This window comes from Polistes canadensis, unplaced genomic scaffold (assembly GCF_001313835.1).
Source record: "Polistes canadensis isolate GaletaPanama2010 unplaced genomic scaffold, ASM131383v1 scaffold_214, whole genome shotgun sequence".
Lineage (NCBI taxonomy): Eukaryota > Metazoa > Arthropoda > Insecta > Hymenoptera > Vespidae > Polistes > Polistes canadensis.
In genome coordinates, this window is record NW_014569761.1 from 3,852 (window position 1) to 22,302 (window position 18,451).

Below are 18,451 nucleotides of genomic sequence, written 5' to 3' on the forward strand. Positions count from 1 at the left end.
GTGTAATAATTATTTTCAACTAATTAACGATAAATAAAAAATATTTGATAAAATAAAGTTGAACAAATAAGAGCACTTATTCATTTTTTTCTGCTGTTAAGGTTCTTGCAAGCGTTACTACGGTAGTGTGTTTTATCTGATTTTTTTTAAAAAAGATAAGGTTTTTTTAATAATTCTCGAAATCAATCTATTCGTTCGAAGCTTTACTTACCAAATTAGACCTTGTTAATCAAATTCAATACAAATTTTTTATCGGATTCACGTTGACATAAACACTGTTTTCGATATTTTTTTTATATAGATAAAAAACAGAATATTCTTTTTTTTTAACATTTCATTGAAAATCATTATTATCTATAATTAAAAAATATATATAAATATTTTCTCTATTTTGTACAAATTTATCAGTCACAATTAAAAAGATTTATGCTATTATTAATCGTTGAAAAATCAATAGCATATACATATATATATATATATATATATACATATGTTAACATGAAAAACCGAAATTGGAGAATGTCAAGATTCACATGGTCACTTGTCAACACATATGAAATACCTCGGTGAAAGACCGAATATATATATTTATTCTTATCAATTAATATTTCGGACATACAACAAACAATCATGTGACTGTAGACATTCTTCAATTTCGGTCTTTCATGATAACATTATGTGTATATTATATTATAAAGGAATCGTTTAGAAACAATAATTAATAAGAACTCATTTTTATCGTATAACTAAAATTAATATAAACTGTCCTAAATTTGTTTGTATGTTTGTTTGATGGAACTTTTATAAATTGTACACAATTTAATATGGTTTTAATTTCACGATAATGTTTTTGTAACAGTGATGGGATCTTGTAAAACTTTCCGTGATAGTCTCATGGAACCTGAAACCGGATCACGACCGAAATATTTAACTTTTATTTCCTGTCCAACTTCTAAACCAAGAGCACTAGGATGAAAAACTTTACGTTGATCTAACTGAGAATTAACTAACAACGCAGGTGTCATACTAGAATAAAGTGTAACCATAACACCAGTTTCTCGAATTTCAACTATCTTTGCAGTGTATATAGCTCCAAATTCTAATACAGGTTCACGATCTTTTTGTAACGTCTCCTTTATTATTTCTTTGGCTTCCTTTAAGGCGAGTTCGTTAGGTGCAAACAAAGTATATATATCATCATTCTTTGAATATATCTAATAAAATGGCAATAAAAAATTATTTTACTTAATTTATAGAAAATATAAAAAATTTATATTATTAAATTGTATAGAAATGCTACGTACATGAACACCAGTTTTAATGAAAAGCTTCTTCAAATTAATACCACCTACTCCAAGAAATTTTCCTCTTTGATGTACAGGAATTTCTAATTCTTCTACCACTGGCATCTTCTCACTATGATCTTTCCGCGGTTCGGATAGTGCTCTATTCATTATTTCAATGATTTCCTTCTTAGCAACCTGAGATTGTTCAATAGTTTCCATTATTATTTTTAAGGGAACACCTGCAATCTTTACATCAACTTGTAAAGCTGTAAAACTATTCTTATCACCAGCTATTTTGAAGTCCATATCACCTAAATAGTCTTCCATCCCCTAATAAAAAATATAATTTAAATAGTCGCTAAGAATTCAATATATATAATTTAGTAATTTACATATAATAAAATAAAAGATCAAGTGCTTACTAATATATCCGTTAATATTCTATAATTTGTAATCTGAGTGGGACATTGATCATCGAATTGGGTTACCAAACCCATAGCAACACCTGCAACTGGTGATGAGATTGGTACTCCTGCATCCATAAGAGCCAAACTCCCACCACATACAGAAGCCATAGATGAAGAACCTTTCCATAAAGAGCATAATATTATTTTGAAGAATTTGTCAACATTTTTATGTAATATTTTTCATTTTGTATATTTACCATTAGATTCAAGTACTTCGCTAGTCAATCTTATCGTAAATGGATAGTCTTTTGGAAGAACAGATCTTAATCCTTTTTCCGCTAATGCACCATGTCCCATTTCTCTACGTCCAACAACTCCTAGACGTCCTACATCATGAGTTGCATATGGAGGAAACTCATAATGTAAAAAGAAATTCTTTTCCTTCATACCACTACAAACATATAAAGAAATATTAATAATCAATATACATATTTATGAGTTATGTGTGTCTATATTATTTTATATTATATACACCTTATTAGCATAGAAACTGTATCCATTTTAAGAGCACTTTCTAAGGAGTCCAATGTAACCGTGCATAAAACCTGCGTTTGACCTCTCTGGAAAAGTGCAGAACCATGAAGGGGTTTAAATAAATCTACTTGGCAGGTAATTTTTCTTAATTCTTGTAGTTTACGACCATCACACCTTCAATGTATTTAATTTTAGATGGATTATCACACAACTATTAACTACATTGATACAATTTATCACTATAAATTTATTATATATGTACCTTATATTAGTTTCAAAGATGAGCGATCTAAAAATCTCTTTAACAAACTTATAATATATATTTTCTATTACTCTTAGTTCTGTTTCAGGATACTTTTCTATAATAATATCAGTCACATTGACAAGAACTTCGGAGATAGCATTGTCTCTGGATAACTTGTCGTGTTTAAAATTAGTCAATATTTCTCGTATTTTATTTTCTGTATTTAACTTTATGCATTCAGTTATACCATCTACATCTTTAATTTCAGGAACAGTAAAATTCATCTTCTTTTTACCGCATTTCTTTTGTAATTCTGTAATAGCTTGGATTATAGATTGACATTCTTTAACACCTTGTTTAATAGCTTTTTTTAAATTTTGTGGTGAAACATTATTGGCAGATCCTTCTAGCATAAGAACATAATTATTGCTTGTTGCAGATACAATAAGATTTAATATACTTTCTTGCATTTCTTGTCTAGTAGGATTTATTTTTAATACGTTATCTATTATTCCTACTCTTACTGCACCAACAGGACCATTCCATGGAATGTCGGATAAACTCAAAGCAGCGGATGCACCATTAATAGATATTACATCTGGATCATTAATCCCATCAACGGCAAATGTATTACATACTAATTGTGTTTCTAAATTCCATCCTTGTGGAAACAATGGTCGTAATGATCTATCTACTAATCTGCTAGTAAGAATTTCATATTCCGTTGTTCCAATATCTCTTCTCATAAAGTTAGTTGGTATACGACCAACAGCCGCTGACTTTTGTCTATAATCTATAGTCAAAGGAAGCATAGATTTATTACTGCTACTTTTACTGCACACTGCTGTTACCATAACAGATGTATGTCCGATAGATGCAACAGTACTGCTATTACTAAGCCGAGCATACTTTCCACTAGAGATAATAAGTTTTGTCCTATATAAGAAAAAGACAAAATTAGATTTTATTATTATAAATACTGATCAGAGTTCTATATTTCTTTTTTCACATACATATGTATATATTTGTTTATTAATAAAGTAATTAAATAATAGCACATGTCTTTATTAATGAAGTAATTAGGAGTAATTAAATAATAATGTTAAAAAAGAATATAGTGAACGATAAACAGTTATCAATAACTCTATTGCAAATAAAATAAAAATTTATAAATTGATAATATGTAATATTGAGGTTAAATAATATACCCCTAGTATTCTTACCCATTAGAAAATGTAGCTGTAGTATCACATTCAGATTCATTGAGAGTACTGACTGCTCTTTTAAATTTCGAATGGATGCTACCATTATTGCGATATTTTTTACAACGAAAAAGTTGTAATTTATCACATTTAAATAACCTCCAATTTATAACAATCGCCATCTTTCATAAACGATTAGGACACGAATAGATTTGTAATCACATAACTTTAGTTAGTATAACTTGTCGCTAGGGCGCAGTATAAACATTTTCTTGTTAATTTACTTGACAGAGTTAACACATCTTAATATTATGTGTACAATAGTTAAATTTTATGAGTTAAGATACGATTTAACTTAAAAAATTAATGCAGAAATTGATTGTTATTACTATATACTATTATCTATATATTATTTATAGAAATTTATATTTAAATAAAAATTATTGAAAATTTGTAATAATGCATACAAAATTGATGACAATAACGTTATAAAGAAATTATTTGCAAAATGAATTTCTTAACGCGTTTAATACTATTTAATAGACCTGTTGTGAAAAAAGTATTCTATCCAAGCTACAGGCTAGGACATATATATCAAAAAGATCCAAGATCAGGATATCCTGTAGTATATGATAGGCCACCTAAGAAAGAAAACTTAAATTTTTTACAAAAAGCAAAAAAAGGCTATTCACAATTAAAAAATGAATTAGCTTTGTTCAAGAAAGAAACTAATGATTTTATCGCTGGTCCCGATATTTTTCCACAGCCGGATGAAATAGACATTGTTTGGGATTTTAATGGGAATCCAAAATCTTTGGATCCATGGTTGACCGTATGCGATAGTGATTATAAACAAGGTTTTTCAACTTGCAAGTAAGTACATGTTTTCCTTACTAATTCTATTCAAAATTTAATATAAAACTTTGAAAAATGTGTCTATATATTAAAATTGTTTACATTATTTTTTAGATTAGAGTTAAGTCCTGATGGTAGAGCCGTATTTTCAGGTACATTAGATTGTAAAGTTCCAAAAACTGGTAAAATGAACAATGCAGGTTACTGCGCTCTTAGAACAGCAACATTTAGGAAAAGTTTTAAACGAGAAGCACGATTGAATTGGGAATTATACAATCATCTAGTTATGCGTGTAAGAGGGGATGGAAGAATTTATATGATCAATATTGGAAATAAAGGGTTTTTTGATATCTTTTGGAATGAATTGTATAATTACGTACTTTGTACAAGGGGTGGTCCATATTGGCAATTTGTGAAAATACCATTTTCAAAATTCTTTTTGTCCAGTCATGGAAGAGTACAAGATTCTCAAACCCCTATAAATTTAACTAATATATCAAGTTTTGGTATCATAGCTTCTGATAGAGCTCCTGGACCATTTAAGCTCGAGATAGATTATATTGGAGTTGTATACGATCCTTATGAGTGGGAAGAATTTGCTTATGAAATGTATGATTTAAATGATGTTTTATTTTAATAAGGCCAATGCATATAGATTAATTAGTGTAAATATACCCTTGTAAGTTTAATAATTAATACTATATTACTCTGTAAATATTATCATGCTTAAATGTCGATATGCAAAATAGTATGTGTGAAAAATTGCAATAATAAATTTGTACATAATATTCAGTAACTGTACATTATTTATTTGCTATTAAATAATAATAATAATAGAAAAAAGAACAAAAATGTATTTATTACGGCTTTGTTGAGATTTTTTTCTTTCTGAGAAATTTGTACGTATTTCTAGATGTCAAATAACTAATTCCCCCAGCAAATGTTGATATTGCAGTCACATAGCATAAAACTTGAAGAACGGGATGATTGACAAAATGAAAAACAGGAGCTGCTACGGTCCCAGCAGCAAAAGCCAATTGAACTGCTGTATTCAATTTACTCGCAATAGTAGGTGCTAACTGTACTGTCGCATGCGTAGGATCAAAATATCTTGCCAGTGTTTTCTAAAAGATGAAAGAAACATTATGGAAACATAATGTATTTATACCAAAAAGTGTAGCTTCAGTTTTAGGAAATAAAACTTCAGTTACGTACGGGAGCAGGTAATGACCGATATCTGATGTAAGATGCAGCAGCAACTAAAGTAATGTCTCTTGCAACAACAAGACATGTAAGAGGCACTGGTATTAATCCTACCCATGCCAAAGAAAGAAAAAGAGTTCCTACAAGCAGTTTATCTGCAACAGGATCCAAAAAACTACCAAGTTTAGAAGCTTGCGACGACCATGTTCTTGCAATCCATCCATCTGCTAAATCGCTAACTCCTGCGAATGCCAATAGCCATAATGCTACCTACAGTTGTAAGAAGATAATACGTTTTACTTATCAATTAATAATCATTTAGAAAAGCATCTCTTTCAAAAAAGGAAAGAATTACCTGATAATTTTGTGATAATATTAAATAACTTAAATAAGGCGATGTTACCATACGACCCACACAAAGAAGATTAGGAACAGTCCAGATATTTTCTCTTTCGATAATTCCTTCTACTTTCTTTCTCGTTTTTTTTATATCTTCCAATATTCGTACTTTTAATGCTTTACGTTTTATAGTACGGTCTTTTAAATTAATAGAATTCTTATGACTAGTATGTTTAATGCAATAAAGCTTTACTTGGCATCTCAAATATCTTTTCAAATATTGTTCTAAGAGACACTTCTTTAAAATTCTTGTTTGTTTTAATGGTAATATTGTGATGAAATTCATAATTATTTGTCTATATTTTTCTTAAATTAATAAAAAAAAGTATTTTTAATGTAATAATTACCAGTTACGAAACAAAGATATTTTATACACATAAAGTAGCATAATAATATTTGCATAACCAATAAAATTAGTAATTGTAAGTTTACTTTTAGGTTAGAATTCGGTATTTGTAACCTGTAATAATTCGAGCTTACCTTTTATAATAAGATTTTAAATGCGATTTAATCCGTTCATAATAAAAAATATTTTATTTATTAGTATGAAATACAAAAGTCTATATTAAAATCACATCTTATTATTATGACATTGATAAAATTTACAATGTTATCTCATATTCGAGAGACATGTTTAAAAAATTCCGATTACTATTATCGACGGATGCTATAGAGAAAATTACAATTTTTCAATAATTTATTAAATTCTCTAATCGTTAAAAAATAAAAAAAAAATAAAAAAATTAGAAATCATGTCAAAATAATTACTTATTGTAATATGTGAATATTATTCGATTTATATGAATAACTACGACGATTGTTACTAATTGCAAGGTTTAAAGTATAATTAAACAAAACATACATACTGTTATAGCATTATTAATTAAATACGACATAATACTTAATATTTATATTGCTTTGTTTTATTAACATTATGATTATTTCTTTAATCTTTATTCAAATAGTTTTATTATGAAATCAGATTGTCGAGCGTTTAAGACTTTTTGAATAAAACAGAGCAAATGGTTTGAAACGTTATTTTTTAAAAAGTCATATTAACAAAATAATGCTGATACAGCGCTTGATACAATACTATTGACTTGTTTATTATAATCTTATTATTTTAATTAAACATTTTATTTATAAATCGAAAGTCTATATTTTATCTCGATATTTCTAGATCATCGTATTTATGACCTTGAATTGAAGCTCGATGTCCTCGATCGATTATTTCGAGATATGTGAGCGCCATCTAACGATAAAACTTGAGAAATAATTTTACAAGCGTGTCCCTGATGATAGATTACACACCTTACATAGATGCATCCAAAATAAAACTTCGAAATGCGCATATAGTATTGCAGTAAATGTTTCCCAGTGACAATTATGCAGAACGATGAAAGTATATTTAGTGAGTATTTAAAGAATTTAATATCTTTTAGATATATGCGTAAGGTTTGTCTTTAAACGAATTCATGTTTTTTAATTGGCATATGGAAAAAGAAAGAAACTCATAAAAATATAAATAACGTGATCTAATAATTAATTTACATCGTGATATATTCCTCGATTTAAAACATTCGTTAATTCGATAATGATTCAATAAAAGCATGGTGAATGAATCGAATAGGATGTATCCAAAATAAATTATAACTAGAGAAAATTGAAGAGAAATCTAGGTAAGGAGGTAAACACGAATAAAAGGGGAGAAGGAATAAGATAGAAAGGATAGAAGAAAGGAGTAATCAGTCGGTTGCACGGTCGGTCAGTTGGTTGCACGTTGATCGTAGAAAGCAGAGTGGTTTATAGGAATGATATCGTGAGGGGCGTGCACGCAGGCGTATTAGTGTCGCGGTTGGGGTGCTACAAGCGCAAGTCTGTCAGAGAACGGAGCAACAGAGTGTCGTTGTGTACACCCTCGCCCACGTATCGCGACGCTCCTCGAGGAAGCGTCCACGCTTTTTTCCTGCGATAATAAAGCCTGTCGGAAAGCTAAACGTGTCGCCGCCACCGCTGCCCGTGTCTTTTTTCTATCCGTGCGTCTAACGAGAGTAAATAAAATAATCAAATATATATACATATATATATATATATATATATGGTGTGAAAAAAGGTGAGAAAGAAATATAATTGTACGATGAGTCCCTCATCCTGGATGACTTATTTATCGTGCCCGATCGAGAGACGCAAGTAAGCTGGTTCGAGCTATTTTTTTTAAATGTGTCACCACGGACGAGTATGACTCTGGCTGGATCAGACCATTTCTTAACGGGTAAGTCCACTCTAACGTGATGTTCGAGACTAGTCGCGAATTTAGCCGAATGCCCAACCGATACCCACAAGAGTCTAGCCGAGTACCTAACCGAAAGTTGCCTAACGTAATCCGAATGTGCCCTTAACACAAATATTCCAAGCACGTAGATATGTATAAAGCCACGTAACCCTACAGTTTCTCATGGAATTTTCAATCACGGTGGTCGGGTTTTTTTTCAATTGAACAACTGAATGAACGACCAAATGACCGACCTACCGACCGACCAACCGCATTGCCGCGCGACAAAACCCTTTTTACACCTCCCACCTATCCGCCATCTCATCCTCTAGATATGCTCCTCCTTCCCTCCCACCCTCTATCCCAACACTCCTTCACCTTCGTTCTCTTCGTCCTCGGACAACAACGAGGAGCCCTTGTCACGTGCACCATTCACACTTTTCTATGATACTATCACCAATACTTTTTCTCATTCCTATATAAGATTCTAACTTTTATGGACTGTCCCTAAATGCTTACGCGTTTATGTTATACTTACTTTTCGTCTTCCGCATTGCGCAAAGCCATTATTTTTTTTTCATTCTCCCCCTTTCTCTCTCTCTCTCTCTCTCTCTCTCTCAACTTCCCTTTTCCCCTTGTTGCCTGTTTCTCCTTTGTGATACCACAAAGTCGCGATTCCTTTCGTCGCTTTATCGACGAACTCATCGAGCGAATATAACGCGGATGAGAGAATAACGTCTCTTCGAAAAATCTCGTCTTACGCGAGAGAAAAAGAGAGAGAGAGAGAGAGAGAAAAAGAGAGAAAGAGAGAGAATTAGCTGTTCATTTTTATCTCCATTCCGGAATAGCAAAGGGAAATATTGGTATTGCATAGCAAGACCATGCGTAGAATATATTGCGTGTGGCACGATAGTTTCTACGGTATCTGGGGCGACGATTAATTATTCCGGGTCATTAAAGTGTAATGCGTCGCTATCGTTTGAAACGTTCGATACTGACAGTACTATGCGCAACCGGTAGTTGATTATAAAATTCGTTTATGGATGGCCGAAGAGTTCTCTCAGCTTGAAACTATAAATAATCATTATTGATAAAAGAAAAATAAAGAATAAATAAAAAAAAAAAAGTAAGAAAAAGCAATATTTTTTCTCTCTCTCTCTCTTTCTCTCTTTCGTTTAATTTTCCGCAGTTGAAAATCTTTTTACGAAGGTATTACAAATTGCGATATCGTTTCTTTTTGTTTTTCGCATATACGCATCATATATTATATATATCTTTAAAAAAGTTACTTAGGAAAGTATATACATATTAGACTTTCCCTTGTTTCTCTGTGTTAAAGATCAGTAACGTTTCTATGCTTATTAAATAATAAGCATGCTAGCGTATAACTACGTGTAACAACCAATAGCGTGAATAACGTTATCAAGAACGGTTCGTTTGTCATGAGATCGTCGCTCGAAAGTTCATATATATATATATTCCGATGTTTAAGAGAAATCTGTAGAAGAAATGGAAAAATCTATAATATTTATTTCCCATTATAAGTATATAAGAAAGTTCGTGTGTTAATCAAATCGATTGGAAGATTCATTACTATATTAGGCTTGTTTTTAGTACCTGTGGAAGCGACTGCATTTCTGGGTGCCGTTGCTGGTTTTATCGTCCTATTGCTGGCCATCTTTCTCTATCTTTCTCGTAAGTGGTGCTTCACACCGCCCACCTCGGCAGCCCTCTTTGGTGGAGTTTGCGTTCCGCTTTGCGACTCCAGCAATAGCTCTGCATCTCAAATATCGAAAAATATAGGTACGCAATTTACGCCTACTTATTCGTTCTTTAATTCTTCCCTTTTTTCTTTTTTTATTCATTCCTTTTTTGTCTACCTGTTATACAGGGCCGAACTTGAACAACGTTGAACGCCTTTTTAATTATTTGATATAATTTCAAACGCAATGATCATTTTGAATTAATCATTATTCAGAAGTTATAAACAAAAGAGTTTGATTTTATTATCATCAAATTCATATAATTACGCTTTATTATTTTGTTGTAAAAGTGTGCTTATTTTTATAACGATTAGTAGATGAAAAAATTTAAAAAAATATACAAATTATGGAGTGCCTTTGAACATCAGTCCCTTGATGCTCTTCTTTAAATCATCAGCCGACGTTTTTATAACACATCTATCATCGATCAAAATAATTATCTTTGATGAAACGTTATTACAGGAAAAGCATTTTCTTATTCGGATCCAGAAACGAGCTCCGATTCGGAAGAAGACGCTTTACGAAGATTGAATTCGCATCCTCATCCACCACCAGATACGTTGACTATACAAGCCGAGGATGGTCCAGCGATCGTTGGTCTGTACTTATAATTTTTCTTTCGTTTTTATTTTATATAATTAATGTCAAAAAATAAAAATTAAATATACGTTTTATACCTAATGCATTTTATATAGATGCTGGAACTACTTCAAGTAGTTGCACCGAGGAACATTCGCCGGCAGCATCACAGCAACAGGTAATCTACCTAATACTAATGCGTATATAATCTCAAACATTCCACAATTTTTCAAATATTTTTACAAACTAGACAATTTTTTTGTAATATAGTGCGTAGTGGAAGTTGGTGCCTCCAGTATTATACTCGATAATAGAGAACAGGAGGCAGAGATCGAACAGAATGTACCTACGACGAATAATGTTATCACGACAATGGGAACCGTGCCAGAAGAAATTGGTAGTTTAGAAGTCGCTTTTCTTTACGATGCACCTATGCGTGAGATGACGGTTAGCTTCTTAGATGGATAAATATTTTTTTCGATAAGTATAATAACAATAGATTCTCGTATAACGCAGTTTAATATATTACGATTAATATGAATTCGTAGAACATATGTGTGTTAGATATAAATATTAAGATAATTCTTCTTTTCCACATAAATTATTTTTGTTAATGTAATAATAAAGAATATAAACAAAAAATCAATTACAAAAGAAAAGAAATCAATCGCGATGAAACGATGAAGAAAACTCGTGTTATATGAGAGTTTACTTTACGTGTAAATTTATATGTACTTGCTTATAATGATGCATTATAATTATTATGGCAGGTACAAGTTTTACAAGGACGAAACTATCCAGCCGGAATCGGTGGTAGTCAAGTGCGTTTAGTATTGTTACCATCTAAGAAGCAAAGACGTAAGACTCGCGTTAAACAGGGTAACTCACCCCAATATATGGAAAGTTTCCTTCTCCCTCGTGTTAATCCGGAGGATGTGAACGCTATGGGAGTACGGTTGAGAGTTTATTTATGGGGTGGAAGAATGCGTAGAGAAAGATTGCTCGGAGAAGCTAGAGTCTCCTTCGATCAAATCAACCTACAACTCGAAACCACTCTTTGGTTAACTTTACAACCACCGCCATCTTCGGTAAATCAAATATATATATATGTGATTGACTTATTAAATATTTTTATTTATACGAGGTACGGATAGAGTCACGTTGAAAGAAAAACTTGTTACAGGTTCAGGATTGGGGTACGAGCAGCAGTTTGACGCGTAGCGATTCTACGGGTTCTCAACAATCTGTTCAATCATACGCATCACCTACCATACCACCATACGGGAGTAGCATGAAAGGTGGAAGCGTTGCGGAAATATTAATAGGGCTATCTTATAACGGTACAACTGGACGATTATCGGTAGAAATTATCAAGGGTTCTCATTTCCGTGGGGGTGGTGGCAACGATACTAAACCACCGGATACTTATGTGAAATTGGCTCTGGTCGATAGCAATGGTCATGAGATGAGTCGATCTAAGACGGGTTTGAAAAGAGCCCAACCAAATCCACTTTATAAGGAAACCTTTGTTTTTCAGGTAAAGAATATGTTTTTTTTTTTAAACACGTTACCATAAATGTCATAATTCTAAGATAAAATATAATATAATATATAGTACCATATCGGTCACGAATGATGACCAATGTGACGATCAATATACGTTAAGTATACTTACACTATATCCAAAGTGAATAATAGAAATTTGATTTGTTCATAGGTCGCTCTTTTCCAATTAGGTGACGTGACCCTTTTGGTTTCGGTTTATAATCGGCGAAGAGGCGGTATGGGCAAGAAGGGAAGAGAAATGATCGGTTGGCTCTGTTTAGGTTTTAACAGTTCCGGATCAGAAAAATTGCAACATTGGAACGACATGCGTGCAGCCCGACAGCCAACGCAAGTTCAACGCTGGCACTCACTTTTACGTCCTTGAAGCGAGAAAAGGATTCGCTCTAAGAACGATACAAAGATTTTCCTCGTCTTTAGGCATTTATTTCAAACAACATCGGACAAAGCGAGTCCCGCCGCGTGCACTGCCGACTGGAAAAAGAAAACGAAGAAAAATGAAACCACACATACGCGCACGAATCCAATAATAAGCGTCTCATCTGTCGATAGATAGATAGATACTGCGTTACAATCAGAGCTGCTTGCTATCGTAATATAAGCGCTAAAAAGAAAGAAAAACGAAAAAAAAAAACTCTGAGTTGTAAACTCTATACTCGATGTACCAAGTACATACATACATACATTCCCCTTTTTGATACGGTGGAGGGAGTCGAGGGTGTTTTCGATATATTTCATCCACTATACGGTGGCACCACCGACTTCGTCGACATCACGAATTTGTGGCATGAGAACTCTCCGACTCGGATATATGTGCCTGAGCCAAAACCTTGATCGTTTATTTTTTACTTTGTGCCTTTCACCCTTTTTAGGAAATGTCGCGATAGTCCCAACTGTGACACTTGTGACACATAGGGAAGACGTCTAAGGAAAGGAGAGAACGAGCGCGCGTGTATGTATGTGTGTGTGCATGTGCGTGTATGCTTCTTTGTGCAATGAGAGTAAAAGAAAGAACAAGAAAAAATTAGAGAGACAAAGAGAGAGAGAGAGAGAGAGAGAGAGAAAGAGAAAGAGAAAGAAAGAAGGAAAATGAATCATAAATTCGATTCGAGCTGCAAGTGTGCCGAGTTTTATCTTTGCTCCGCGGTACTTTTTCAATATATATATATATGTATGTATATATATATATATATTCTAGTATGCAGTAATTCCTTCATACCAATTAGTACGACGGATTTGGTGTCTTGAGATGATGGTTCGAGAATGGATTGGCGTTGTGCGATGCTGAATGATAAGTATATGATGACGAGGACACGTTCACAATTCAATGACGCACAATAAATCGCAAAACGCACCCCGTTGATGCAGATGTGATGATGATCATAGATTATCGATTTTATTATCGACATAAAAATTTATGCGATTGTAATTTATAAGTACGAATAGATCTATATAGTTACGTTACTACTATCTACGCGTTTAATAATAGAAGGAATTGGATAGTGAAGAAGAAGAAGAAGAAGAAGCAACAAAAAAATAGAAAAGAAAAAAAAGAAACGGGCGAGAGAGACTGATCAACGGATAAGCTACGAATCATTTAGAGCTTGATTTTTTCAAGCCTTACAATATGTAATAGTCTTTTAGTCATTAATGAAACAAAAAAAAAAAGAAAATTAATCCATGCTCGAACTGTTTTGTCGTTTATGTCTTAGGCACAAAAGCGATTATACAAAAAGGGCTCAGAAGTTGACTCGTTGGTTAAATATAAATACACGCTATATTACAGCTTCGATTTTCTTTAGCACTTCTGGTTCTAGTACACTTAAATACCGATTAATATCTAGCTCTCTAATTAATTTAGCTATCAAATAAGAAATCGCGATAATAATACGCTAAAAGGTCTTTACAATTGGATCAAGAGAAATGCATCTACGTTAGAAAAATTCGAAGGAATGATAATATTATATACTTTAGTACTTTTTAGTGTTATTTACTTCTGAGTCCTAACAGCAACATGATTGTACATAACGTACTATGTTACAGTCTGTTTATAAATGACACGATATGGGAATGCAAGTTTTTGAATCGCGCTTGCATATTTACATACATACAGACAATTGTACACTCTTAAGGATGTTTTCATTACAAAAATGAATTCTTTATTTGTCTGTAATCCATCGTCGAAATGAAATAATTGTAATAAGTCGTAAAGGTGTATCTTATGACTCTCTCATTGCAGGAGCACTATTTCGTGATTACATTGCCTTATATATCACTTCGTCAAGTTACTCTAAAGAATTCAAAGAATTCGTTATACTCGGCTGTTTCTATGCCCAGTGAACGCTATAAAAATGTTACGATCTTAACAAACGACATTATTTTAAAGATCGTTTGTTAAAAAGAAGTATGCCAAATTAAGAAAAAAGATTTTATGCAATTAATGAGATCAAAATGGTGCGGATTAGCGTATCATCTTATTCGCGATATTTTTCAAAAACTATTATAAATGAAGATCGCGAACGTTATAAACAGACTATCTCATCGGATTTTTATTTATATTTTATCTACAGCACCCTTTTTCTCGATAAGTAACGATTAAAGTTTAAACGTCTACTGCACAAAATAATAATTACCTTGATCAATGTTATTAAATACTTACAAATTAATAACTATATTTATCGCGTTTTATAAAGATGTACTCTGATACAATTAAATAAATTTATGAATAGTTGTTATTAAGAGCATAAAAAATAAAGTGTCAGTCAGAGAACATATTTCTCTAATAGTTCTTTCTTTTTTCTAGCAAGTAATGCTTCTTGTATGTCTTGCTGTGATGGTATAGGTTTTTGAGAAGTTGTTTCTATTTCCTCTTCCGAGTCTGATTCTTTATTCTTATGCTGTAGCCATTCTTCTATAGTCTTGTCTCTTGCTTCTTGTTCCGCTTTTTGTTCTAACGGTAACAAAATGCCATCATCGTCGTCTCTGTACCCATAATAGTCAGCATCTATGTCTTTCATCAATTCTGCACGTGTTTTTCGAGGGGGTGGTGGAGGTTCTTGTTCAAAAAGTTCTCTCACACCTGGTAATTCTTTTGCAGCTCCAAAATACTTATAACCACGGTTTCCAGGTACCTATAAGAATTTTATGTTAAGTATAAGTAATAGTAGTAAGCATATCAAATAATCATAAAATATCTATTCACCTCTCGGCCTTCATGATCCAGCATTCGTGGTCCTACACGAGAATAATCTGGTCCACCGAGTTCTTTTATTTGCGCTTCCCAATGCCTTTTTTCTCTAAGTAATTTGTTGATTTCATCGTTTAAATCACGAATTCGAAATTCACCTAAACCAGCATTTTGTATCTGCGCAACCTTCTTAGCGATTTCTCTTATAATTTGCATTCTCCACTTCTCCGCTTTCCTCAAGTCTCTACATTCAGAAGCTAGATAAGGCCTCCTCTCTTGTTCTCTTTTAGCTCCTTCATTACTTTGTGCTGCTCTCCACCTCGCAAGGGTGGTCCTATTAAAATAATTTAACAAATTACTATCTCTCTACGAAGAAATTATAATAAATATTATAGAGGAACGCAAGAAAATTTTATTTACTCACATAGCTTTTTCTGCATTACGTGCCTGAAATAAAAATATATATATATATATAGATCCGTTTTATTTAAATTATACACAAAATTATTTTCTTTCTATTTTTATAGATGTATACATGATTTACACTTACCATTTTTATATAGGTCTTTTAAATTTCAATTTAAAAAAAAACTTAGTTTATACAATACAAGCCCGTGTATTATAAATATATGTATGTTTTAATTAATAACAATCTATCAACAGCAAATACAAAAATAAAAAATACAAAAATAAAAAATACAAATATGACTTTATTTTATTTTGAGGTTATATTGAATCATCTAACACATTCACTGAATAATGACACATTTCAAATATATATTTTAATAATTTTAATAATTTAAACAAACTTTTTTTACAATTATTATAAAAGAGAAAGAATGTGTATATAGATGTAAAGAACGTGATTTTAAGTGTCAATAATGCATCCGGTATACACAATGCAACATTTTAAAAAAAGAAAGACACGAACGTTTTGTAAACTCGAGATATATAAGAGTTATTTTAATGATAATATTTATTAAAATAGTTTGCATTTAAGTACACGCATTCATTGATATGTTTCTTTGTAAAGAATTTTTAATCTTATTTTAATTTAACAAGGTTAGAAGTTATTTTATAAGGTATATGCGTTCTAAGATGGCATCTTGTTTTCTTTATTATTGATGCATGATACAGAGACTCTGATTGGTGGTGGCTTAAAGACGTCAGACTAACCAGAGGAAAGAAACTGGTACTTCCTTGTTCCTCATTTTAAAAAACTTTTAGTAATAAAGAAACCGGAGAGAAGAAAGAGTTGTGTTTTTCTTTTTGTGATCTGAGTAGTATATATTGGAAATACAGTAAAGGTAAATTCATTTCTTATCACGTCTGGTTAATTTTGCTATTATTAATAATATATATATAAAAATAGAAATAATAAGACAGAATTATTTCAGCCATTTGAACAATTATTATAAATAAATTGATTGTTGTGTTTGAATTCATCCACACTTCTTTAAAAATGTTACGTGAGTAATTTTCTTTCGTTAAGTATAAATATTTTAATTTTATATGTGTAAATAATAATGATTCGTTTTTCAAACAAACAATGTTCAACCAATATATAATATATGAAACTGCATAGGATAATAATTTCTGAATTGGAATGTCAAAGAGCTATAACAAACTATCATTAGAGCGTTTATTTTTCTTGTTTTATCATATAAGAACTTAATTTTAAGTATTTTTACATTTCTACTTTTCGTTAAGGATTTTCTTTATTCGCATTCATTAGGTATGCGGATACCGTTGCTTCTCATCTGCTTTTTGTCAGGAGTATTGTCTGAGAATTGTGAGAACAGCAACTCAGAGCTATGCGCATCTAAAAATGTACAGCAACAATCTTTAAAATCTCCAACTTCTGTTTATGATTTTCACGCACTTGATATCCATGGAAATGATGTTGACTTGAACAAATACCGTGGTCATGTATTAATCATAGTTAACGTTGCTAGCAACTGTGGATTAACCGATACTAATTATAAACAACTTCAGCAATTGTATGAAAAGTATGAAAATTCAGGATTGAGAATACTTGCATTTCCATGTAATCAATTTGGTGGCCAAGAACCAGGAACTTCTCAAGAAATTCTTAACTTCGTTAAGAAATATAATGTTACTTTCGACATGTTTGAAAAAGTAGATGTCAATGGAGATAATGCTCATCCTCTGTGGAAATGGTTGACCAACCTAGGTGGAACCATTAAATGGAATTTCACCAAGTTTGTCATTAATAAAGAAGGCAAGGTTGTAGCCAGATATTCTCCTAACAAGGAACCATTAACATTGGAACCTGTTCTACAAGAATATTTGTAAATCTTACTTTATGGTAGATCTATGTTTAAATATCTAAGATATATAAATATCAAGATAATAACATATAGTGTAACATAGCTTTATAGTTAAAAACTATTTTCTTCCCATGACATATATAAATATGTAATAAAGCAACATTTTTACAAACATCATTTTGATTGTTTTAATAATATTATTTGTCTCCAAAAATTCTTATAATTTAATAAAGGAACAACATATAACACAACTAAGTGTTATTTAAAGGAAATATTATTCTGCCTGAAAATTATACTAATGCAAGTTACTATAATGAATGAGTTTATTTTCAAGATTTTCGACAATATAAATGCAGACTGTACAAAATAATCCCAAGTTAAAGAAACTCAACATGTGATTAGACTTAAATTTTAATATTAAATAATATACATATATACAGGGTGAGTCCGGAAATGTGACGTTTCAAAATAACTCGTAAAATATACATTGTATGAAAAAATGTTTCCTGCATAATTAAATTAAATTAGGAGACAAAAGATACTTTTTTAATAAGATATCAAGATCATCGTTATTTTTTTAAATGGAATGCCTAATTTTTTTTCTAAATTCTGATAAAGCATCAAATTCTACATAAAAAACTAGCATACTATGTAGGGCCTAAAATG

General features: G+C 31.6%; 6 protein-coding genes across 9 annotated transcripts; 3 read left to right on the forward strand and 3 right to left on the reverse strand.

Moving 5' to 3' along the window:
* Nucleotides 1–489: 489 nt before the first annotated feature.
* On the reverse strand, nt 490–3,860 carry LOC106790100 (polyribonucleotide nucleotidyltransferase 1, mitochondrial). The gene is made up of 7 exons (XM_014754794.1): nt 3,695–3,860; nt 2,490–3,407; nt 2,228–2,401; nt 1,951–2,144; nt 1,709–1,872; nt 1,305–1,616; nt 490–1,214 (listed from the first exon to the last, which is right to left on the reverse strand). Exons 1-7 carry the CDS (start codon nt 3,853–3,855, stop codon nt 837–839), a joined length of 2,301 nt encoding a protein of 766 aa, XP_014610280.1. The 5' UTR covers nt 3,856–3,860; the 3' UTR covers nt 490–836.
* Nucleotides 3,861–4,059: 199 nt separating this feature from the next.
* On the forward strand, nt 4,060–5,318 carry LOC106790101 (complex I intermediate-associated protein 30, mitochondrial). The gene is made up of 2 exons (XM_014754795.1): nt 4,060–4,546; nt 4,643–5,318. The coding sequence occupies exons 1-2, from the start codon at nt 4,182–4,184 to the stop codon at nt 5,163–5,165; spliced, it is 888 nt and encodes a 295-aa protein (XP_014610281.1). The 5' UTR covers nt 4,060–4,181; the 3' UTR covers nt 5,166–5,318.
* Nucleotides 5,139–6,436, reverse strand: LOC106790102 (probable cardiolipin synthase (CMP-forming)). The gene is made up of 3 exons (XM_014754796.1): nt 6,087–6,436; nt 5,744–6,001; nt 5,139–5,652 (listed from the first exon to the last, which is right to left on the reverse strand). The coding sequence occupies exons 1-3, from the start codon at nt 6,414–6,416 to the stop codon at nt 5,389–5,391; spliced, it is 852 nt and encodes a 283-aa protein (XP_014610282.1). The 5' UTR covers nt 6,417–6,436; the 3' UTR covers nt 5,139–5,388.
* Nucleotides 6,437–7,474: 1,038 nt separating this feature from the next.
* Nucleotides 7,475–13,975, forward strand: LOC106790093 (synaptotagmin-14). Of its 4 annotated transcripts, none has more exons than XM_014754785.1 (8): nt 7,475–7,541; nt 10,017–10,205; nt 10,628–10,762; nt 10,861–10,922; nt 11,015–11,191; nt 11,515–11,832; nt 11,928–12,281; nt 12,462–13,975. In XM_014754785.1, the coding sequence occupies exons 1-8, from the start codon at nt 7,517–7,519 to the stop codon at nt 12,672–12,674; spliced, it is 1,473 nt and encodes a 490-aa protein (XP_014610271.1). In that variant the 5' UTR covers nt 7,475–7,516; the 3' UTR covers nt 12,675–13,975. The 4 variants fall into 4 exon arrangements, with proteins under 4 accessions (XP_014610271.1, XP_014610272.1, XP_014610269.1 ...); XM_014754783.1 differs by lacking the exon at nt 7,475–7,541 and adding an exon at nt 7,638–8,402 and having other exon boundaries at nt 10,005–10,205; XM_014754784.1 differs by lacking the exon at nt 7,475–7,541 and adding an exon at nt 7,639–8,402.
* A 474-nt stretch (nt 13,976–14,449) lies between these two features.
* On the reverse strand, nt 14,450–16,252 carry LOC106790094 (pre-mRNA-splicing factor ISY1 homolog). The gene is made up of 4 exons (XM_014754787.1): nt 16,045–16,252; nt 15,919–15,941; nt 15,510–15,828; nt 14,450–15,438 (listed from the first exon to the last, which is right to left on the reverse strand). The coding sequence occupies exons 1-4, from the start codon at nt 16,045–16,047 to the stop codon at nt 15,070–15,072; spliced, it is 714 nt and encodes a 237-aa protein (XP_014610273.1). The 5' UTR covers nt 16,048–16,252; the 3' UTR covers nt 14,450–15,069.
* Nucleotides 16,253–16,624: 372 nt separating this feature from the next.
* Nucleotides 16,625–17,962, forward strand: LOC106790095 (probable phospholipid hydroperoxide glutathione peroxidase). Its single transcript, XM_014754788.1, has 3 exons — nt 16,625–16,801; nt 16,892–16,963; nt 17,230–17,962. Exons 2-3 carry the CDS (start codon nt 16,957–16,959, stop codon nt 17,808–17,810), a joined length of 588 nt encoding a protein of 195 aa, XP_014610274.1. The 5' UTR covers nt 16,625–16,801; nt 16,892–16,956; the 3' UTR covers nt 17,811–17,962.
* Nucleotides 17,963–18,451: the final 489 nt, after the last annotated feature.

What these genes read in the sequence shown, in the direction of transcription:
- LOC106790093 (XM_014754783.1), top strand. Translation starts at nt 8,369, where the DNA reads ATGACTCTGGCTGGATCAGACCATTTCTTAACGG. An exon ending in TCAAATATCGAAAAATATAG is followed by an intron (nt 10,206 to 10,627) that starts GTACGCAATTTA and finishes ACGTTATTACAG; the next exon opens with GAAAAGCATTTTCTTATTCG. An exon ending in GGATGGTCCAGCGATCGTTG is followed by an intron (nt 10,763 to 10,860) that starts GTCTGTACTTAT and finishes CATTTTATATAG; the next exon opens with ATGCTGGAACTACTTCAAGT.
- LOC106790100 (XM_014754794.1), bottom strand. Translation starts at nt 3,855, where the DNA reads ATGGCGATTGTTATAAATTGGAGGTTATTTAAATGTGATAAATTACAA. An exon ending in ACAGCTACATTTTCTAATGG is followed by an intron (nt 3,408 to 3,694) that starts GTAAGAATACTA and finishes TTTCTTATATAG; the next exon opens with GACAAAACTTATTATCTCTA. An exon ending in CGAAGTACTTGAATCTAATG is followed by an intron (nt 1,873 to 1,950) that starts GTAAATATACAA and finishes CTTTATGGAAAG; the next exon opens with GTTCTTCATCTATGGCTTCT.
- LOC106790102 (XM_014754796.1), bottom strand. Translation starts at nt 6,416, where the DNA reads ATGAATTTCATCACAATATTACCATTAAAACAAACAAGAATTTTAAAG. An exon ending in TATTATCACAAAATTATCAG is followed by an intron (nt 6,002 to 6,086) that starts GTAATTCTTTCC and finishes TTACAACTGTAG; the next exon opens with GTAGCATTATGGCTATTGGC. An exon ending in ATCGGTCATTACCTGCTCCC is followed by an intron (nt 5,653 to 5,743) that starts GTACGTAACTGA and finishes TTCATCTTTTAG; the next exon opens with AAAACACTGGCAAGATATTT.
- LOC106790101 (XM_014754795.1), top strand. Translation starts at nt 4,182, where the DNA reads ATGAATTTCTTAACGCGTTTAATACTATTTAATAGACCTGTTGTGAAA. An exon ending in CAAGGTTTTTCAACTTGCAA is followed by an intron (nt 4,547 to 4,642) that starts GTAAGTACATGT and finishes ATTATTTTTTAG; the next exon opens with ATTAGAGTTAAGTCCTGATG.
- LOC106790094 (XM_014754787.1), bottom strand. An exon ending in CGTAATGCAGAAAAAGCTAT is followed by an intron (nt 15,829 to 15,918) that starts GTGAGTAAATAA and finishes TTATTTTAATAG; the next exon opens with GACCACCCTTGCGAGGTGGA. An exon ending in TGGATCATGAAGGCCGAGAG is followed by an intron (nt 15,439 to 15,509) that starts GTGAATAGATAT and finishes AAATTCTTATAG; the next exon opens with GTACCTGGAAACCGTGGTTA.